Source organism: Propithecus coquereli, unplaced genomic scaffold (genome assembly GCF_000956105.1).
Source record: "Propithecus coquereli isolate 6110/MARCELLA unplaced genomic scaffold, Pcoq_1.0 Scaffold3, whole genome shotgun sequence".
NCBI lineage: Eukaryota > Metazoa > Chordata > Mammalia > Primates > Indriidae > Propithecus > Propithecus coquereli.
In genome coordinates this window covers 20,577,383-20,584,364 of record NW_012148618.1, presented here as the reverse complement: position 1 = coordinate 20,584,364, position 6,982 = coordinate 20,577,383, and the positions used below count along the sequence as shown (strand labels likewise).

Here is a 6,982-nt window from a genome sequence, read left to right as displayed (position 1 = left end):
TATATATGTAAATTTCTATTGTTGGTTTGAAGCTTTAAATGACATCTTCTGGCTTTCAAATATTAAAATGAGGAAATCAGCATCTTCTGCCATTTTTAATTAGCTATCTTTTCTACATAGTCAAAGTATGTCCTATTTACATTTTGTCATCCTAGTCTCTCCATTTGTTTTAGACCCACTCCTTCAGTTAAAGCTATTTGGTGTTCACCACTAACTAAGTCCCTTTATCATAGTTTTTCCAGTTATTTTTTATTGGCTGGAATTGACACTATAGTTTCAAGAATGGTTCGTAAGAAATATTTGTTCAGAACTATCTGTTGATTTTATATGAATGACAGTTTGACTGACTATGATGTCTTTGAGCAGTAGTTTCTTCCCTGGAAGGTTTTAGAGAAGTCTAAGGCCAGTGTATATTTTAGAACTTACTAGTGAGTTTATATATATATATATATATATATATATAATTTTTTTATTTATTTAAATATATTTAAATTACATGTATTTAAATTTTCTAATGTAGTTATGTTCAAAATTTATTACATGAACAAGCAATCTGTGATTAAATAAGTTTCTGTGACTCTGGGACCAACACAAGCAACTGAATGTCTTGTATATAGGTCTTTTCATATACTTGGATATAGTATAAAATAATATTATTTTATAGTCTCTAAGACAAAGCATATATCAAAATTATTTTCCGGTCAGATGTTTTTGCAAAGACATTATCACAGGACTAGTGCTTGAGTCATAAACTTTTAAAAGTACATTTTGTGCGTTCCAGAAGTCAGTGAATTAACAGGGATATTGTTTACTATTGAATCTTTTCCCACTATTTTGTTCTCTTTTTTATTGGATCCTATTTTTTTCATTTTGTTTTTATTTTTTTCCCTCAACAAATTTTTAAGTGTGGAGTACTGTTAATTATAAACACGCAGCAGATCTCTAGAATTTTTTCATCTTGCATGACTGAAACTCCAACCAATTGAATGCCCAGCAAATCCCCATATTCCCATTCCCCCAGTGCCTGACAACTACCATTCTATTTTCTGTTTCTGTGAGTTTAACTACTTTTGATACCTCATATAAGTGGAATCATCAGTATTTGTCCTTTTGTGTATTTTACTTAACATAATGTCAAGAGTCATCCATGTTGTACCATGGGACAAGATTTTCTTCTTTTTGATGGCTGAATAATATTCCATTGTATGTATATGTCATATTTTCTTTATGCATTCATCTGTTCGTGGGCATTTAGGTTGTTTCTACCTTTTGGCTATTGTGAATAATGCTGCAATGAACATGGAAGTGCAAAGATTTCTTTTAAGATCCTGATTTCAATTCTTTTGGATATATACCAAGAAAGAGGATTGCTGGGTCATATGGTAGTTCTATTTTTAATTTTTTGAGGAACTTCCATACTGTTTTCCCTAATGACTACACCATTTTGCATTCTTACTACACAGTATACCAGGATTCTAATCTTTCCACATTCTCAACACAGTACTTGTTATTTTCTTTTCTTCTTCTTTTTTTTTGAGACAGAGTCTCACTCTGTTGCCCAGGCTAGAGTGCCGTGGCGTCAGCCTAGCTCACAGCAACCTCAAATTCCTGGGCTCAAGCGATCCTACTGCCTCAGCCTCCTGAGTAGCTGGGACTACAGGCATGCGCCACCATGCCCGGCTAATTTTTTCTATATATTTTTAGCTGTCCAATTAATTTCTTTCTATTTTTGGTAGAGATGGGGTCTCGCTCTTGCTCAGGCTGGTCTCGAACTCCTGAGCTCAAACAATCCACCCGCCTCGGCCTCCCAGAGTGCTAGGATTACAGGCGTGAGCCACCGCGCCCAGCCTCTTCTTCTTTTTTTAAATAATGGTTATCTTAACATGTGTGAGATGATACCCCATTGTGGTTTTAATTTGCATTTCCTGGATGACTAGTGATATTGAGCATCTTTTCATATACATGTTGGCCATTCGTATGTATTCTTTGGAGAAATGTCTGTTAGAGTCCTTTGCCCGTTACTAAATTGTATTATCTGTGTTTCCCTCTCCCTCTGTCCCTCCCTCCTTCCTTCCTTCCTTTCTTCTATTTCTATGAGTTGTAGGAGTTCTTTACATGGTTTGGCTATTAACCCCTTATCAGATATATGATTTGCAAATATTTCTTCCCATTCCATCGGCTGCCTTTTCACTCTGTTGATTGTTTCCTTTGCTGTGCAGAGAGTTTTTAGTTTGATGTAGTTCCACTTATTTATTTTTGCTTTTGTTGGCTGTGCTTTTGTTGTCATATCCAAGAAATAATTGCCAAGACCAATGTTATGAAGCTTTTCCCCTGGTTTATTCTAGGAGTTTTATAGTTTCAGGGCTTATATAAGTCTTCGATGCATTTTAAGTTGATATTTGTGTATTGTGTAAGATAAGGGCCCAGTTTTATTCTTTTGCTTGTGGAAATCCAGTTTTCCTAACTCTGTTTGTTGAAGAGACTGTCCTTTCCCTGTCGTGTAGTCTTGGCACCCTGTTCAAGTTCATTTGACTGTTTATGTGTATGTTTATTTCTGGGTTCTCTATTCTATTCCATTGGTCTATATGTCTGCTTTTGATACCAGTACCAGACTGCTTTGATACTGTAGTTTGAAATCAGTTTGATATTTGGGGTCCTTCATGATTCCATATGAATTTTAGGCTTGTTTTTCTACTTATGTAAAAAAAATGCCATTGGGATTTTGATAGGGATTGCATTGAATTTATAGATCACTTTGGGTAATATGGGCACTTTAGCAATATTAAGTCTTCCAATCCATGACCATGGGATGTATTTTCATTTATCTATATCTTCTTTAATTCCTTTTATCAGTGTTTTTTTGGTTTTCAGTGTACAAGTGTTTTGAGAGCCCCCATCTAAACTGGGATTCCAGTCCCAGAGCAGCTAGCGGCCCTGTGCTGATGGGAAATGAAGGGGAGCTAGACTTGGGTGTTTACAGTGTACCTTTCGTGGGATACTACTTCTTTGCCCTGGTGGATGGCCTAATGCCTAGTTGTCTGACTGACGACTAGGGGGTCCCTCACATGGGAAACTTATTTATACTGGCAGACACCCCTGTGGCTCTTGTCTCCCTGTGTAGTTATAACAGCATCTCCTCTTTTAACTTTAGAATCAACTGCAAAAACTAATGGAGTCTTTTTTTTTCTTTTTTTTTTTTTATTTCAGCATATTATGGGGGTACAGATGTTTAGGTTAAGTATGTTGCCCTTACCCCCCCCACCCCCAAGTCCGAGCTTCAAGCGTGTCCATCCACTGGATGGTGTGCATCGCGCTCATTGTATATGCATATACCCATCCCCTCCTTCCCCTCTCATCTGTCCGATGCCTGATGAATGTGACTACTATATGTGCACTAAGGTGCTGATCAGCTAAAACCAATTTGATGGTGAGTACATGTGGTGCTTGTTTTTCCATTCTTGGGATACTTCACTTAGTAGAATGTGTTCCAGCTCTATCCAGGAGAATACAAGAGGTGCTATATCACCATTGTTTCTTAAAGCTGAATCGTACTCCATGGTATACATATACCACATTTTATTAATCCATTCATGCATTGATGGACACTTGGGTTGTTTCCACATCTTAGCAATTGTGAATTGTGCTGCTATAAACATTCATACACTGCTAGTGGGACTGCAAACTAGTGCAACCTCTGTGGAAAGCAATATGGAGATACTTTAAAGAGATACAAGTAGAATTACCATTTGATCCAGCAATCCCATTACTGGGCATCTACCCAAAAGAGCAAATGATGCTCTATAAGAAAGACACCTGCACCCAAATGTTTATAATGGAGTCTTTAGGAATAAAAATTCTAGAAATAATCCTAGGGGAGGCAATGTGGGCTATGCATCTGATAAGCTCTTATAGGCAAGTATTCAACATAGAAACTTCTGTAGGCTCGCTCATGAGATAGATACAAGTTCACAATCCCTTATCCAAAACGTAGGGGCTAGATGTGTTTAGAAATTCAGAATTTTCTGGTTGTAGAAAGATAATATGGTATATATGCCATTATATTATGCAATATCTCCAGTGGGATCTGAGAAAGTATCCTATAATCAAACACATTAATATTTTTACATTGGAAAATATTAATTCAAAAGTATTAAACAGGCTTTTAAAAAGTCTATAGTTAGGCACATACCATCCCAGGTCAGACGCTACTGCCAACATGAGTCCAAGTCAGGTCAGGTTGTGCCATCAAATAGGCTTTGAAAAAAACTTTCAGTTTTCTGGGCTTTTTTTGTATTTTGTATTTGCAGTGAGCATTTGAGGATCTGTACAGCCATCAGAGATTTTTCTTCCCCATATATTTTTGGAAAGTTCACTGCTTTGGTGCATGGCTCTGCAATGAGAAGATTATATTTAACAGTAATGATAAAATTGCCATTTTAGTGCCAGACAGTTGAGGCTGCAAAATAATACAAGCACTAAAAATACTTGGAGGAAGTATTTTTGAATTTTAAAAGATGATTGTTGGAATGAGGTCTATAATTTGTCGTTGTTGTTGTTGTTCTCCTACAGAAAAAAAAGCCTGTGGCTTTCTCAGTCAAATCCGAAGCAGATAGAATATTTCAGTTCTTTGACCACCATCTGATGGAGTCCATTAAACTGGGTGATCCCAAAGTGCATGAGTTCCTTAGGTTGCTTGCTCTCTGCCACACTGTAATGTCGGAAGAGAACAGTGCAGGTAAGTGAAAAGTGTGTTGAGTGGTGAGCTTGTGTTTTGTTTTTGGTTTTTAATATCAGAGCTGATATTAAGTTTGAAGGATTTTCAAATTAAAGGTAGAACATTGCATAAGGGGTTTACCTGTCACTAACTTTTCTTACTATTTGTTTATCCCAAATATTTTTGAAAAAATGTGGAGAGACTTGAAAAAAAAATAGGGGCAATGAAAAGATGAGGACCCAAGTGTGGCAGTTAAAGGGGATAAAATATTTCTTATGATTAGGCACCACCTTTGACTGTGAGCTTCAGGGTAACCAGGACAAATAAGGAAACACAATTGGGTCACATAGCTCTCATTATTAGTGCACACGTCTAGTAGATGCAGATGACCACGAGTTATATGCTTAGAATGAATTTTCCAGGTAAGGGAGATAAATTTACATTGATATTAGAATAGTTTTATTTAGTCCCATTATGAACAAGTCCTCATACTTGAAAGATGGTTGTTTGGAGCTCAAGGTTCATCGAATAGAACCAAACCAGCTGGGTCACTTTAAATGTTGAAGCTGTGAGGCAGGTAGATAGTGGTGTAGTGAATCAGCTTCTTGCTCCCAGTGAGCCCAATCTATTCCCTTTATAAGTTTTATTTTTTTTCTGCTACCAACTATCAAGTTAAAATTACTATCCAAGTAATATCAACTCAAAAGTGAAATGTATTATATATAGACATACGTGTGTGTATTTATTCATGTATAGGTGCATATATACAATTCTGTCTCTCTGTCTCTCTTTATATATACCTACAGCTGGCCCTCCGTATCTGCAGGCATTGGTTCCAGGGCCCTCCCTCTCTCCTCCAGGATGCTAAAATCCATGGATGCTCAAGTCCCTTAGTTGTCCCACCATATTTGCCGGGTTCTGCATCTGCGGATTCAACCAATCACTGATGGAAAGTGCCTGGTTAGTTGAATCTGTAGATGTGGAACCTGCGGATAAAGAGAGCTGAATGTGTGTGTATATATATATGTATATACACATATATATCTTTTTGTTCTTTCCCTATTGGTATACATTCAAGCCGTAATTTTGTCCTTGATGGTTCTGAACTAACCCATTCTTCAGATTTTAATCACCGTCAGGACTCACATAATTGTACCTATGAGCTTAACCGATCTTTATAATACAAAAGCCAATAATTATTTATTTTCTTTTCCTCTGGAGATATGTCTTTAAGTAAGTTTCTTTTATCTCTGCCTTTGAGTTTATTTCATTTCTCAAACTCTATTTTTTAAAAAAAGTCAATCTGTTTTTATTTTAATGTTATGATACTCTCTTAGACCTCTTTGAGGATATTAATTATACACTAATTTGAAATTTTCTTTTGTTCCCTCTGTTTCATTTTTTTGAATATTCTTCTGTTGTTTTGAGTTCCGTGACTAACTTTCATGTTGCTCTCAAACGTTTGATGATTTGTGGTTGCCTGCTTTTATTTGTGTTTGAAAATCCCTGTGTGGTGAGTGTAGATTCTAATTACAGTGGCCTGTCTACTTGGAAACAGAACATGTAGCCTGTCTTCTGGTTGTGGGGTTCTGCCTTCCTGGAATTCATATGATACCTGGTGTTGCTATCTTGTGTTTCCAGACCTACAGCTAGAACTCCCATCTGAGAGAGAGTTGTATGTAAGGTTCTGGCCTGGAAGAAAATTATCAATCAATGAATTCCTTCCCTTCTTTTTCTTTCTTTTATCCTTATGGAATTTTGAAGCTACTTCAGGCTCTGCTCAGCTTTGGTCTCTAGCCCTAGCACTTGAATTTTGGAGGCTTCCTTAGGCAGATTGTACATTTTGTGTAGAAGAACATTTTCAAGGTTTTAACCAGGGAGCAAATGTCACTGCAGATGACAGGAGGAGGAGCCCAAATGGTGCAGGAGTACTGAAGTAATTCTTCAATTAATTTCATTAATCATGTCCCCAAGACCACTTCTGCTCTTCTCATTTGTAGACTCTGAGTTTGGAGAATCTTTGGAGGTTGCTCTTACCTCTATATTCATTTTCTTTTGCAGATGTTTTGAGCTGTGTTTTTCTCTATTCTTGTTTCATCATTGATCACATCTATTTTTTATCTTTCAGATATTTCTCAAATTTTTAGTTTACTGATAATATCTATTCTTCTTTTCTAGTATCATTTAAAAATTTTCATATTGTGATATAACTAAATGCAGTAAAATGCACAGATCTTAAGTGTCTAGTTTATTGAGTTTTGACAATTA

At 36.4% G+C, this 6,982-nt stretch overlaps 1 protein-coding gene across 1 annotated transcript in view; it reads left to right on the top strand.

The window, feature by feature from the left end:
• Nucleotides 1–6,982, top strand: part of ATP8B4 (ATPase, class I, type 8B, member 4) — a 233,774-nt gene that overhangs the window by 157,606 nt on the left and 69,186 nt on the right. The window contains exon 14 of the mRNA XM_012649186.1: nucleotides 4,570–4,735. Coding sequence (XP_012504640.1) covers nucleotides 4,570–4,735 — 166 coding nt within the window. The remainder of the gene's footprint in view (nucleotides 1–4,569; nucleotides 4,736–6,982) is intronic.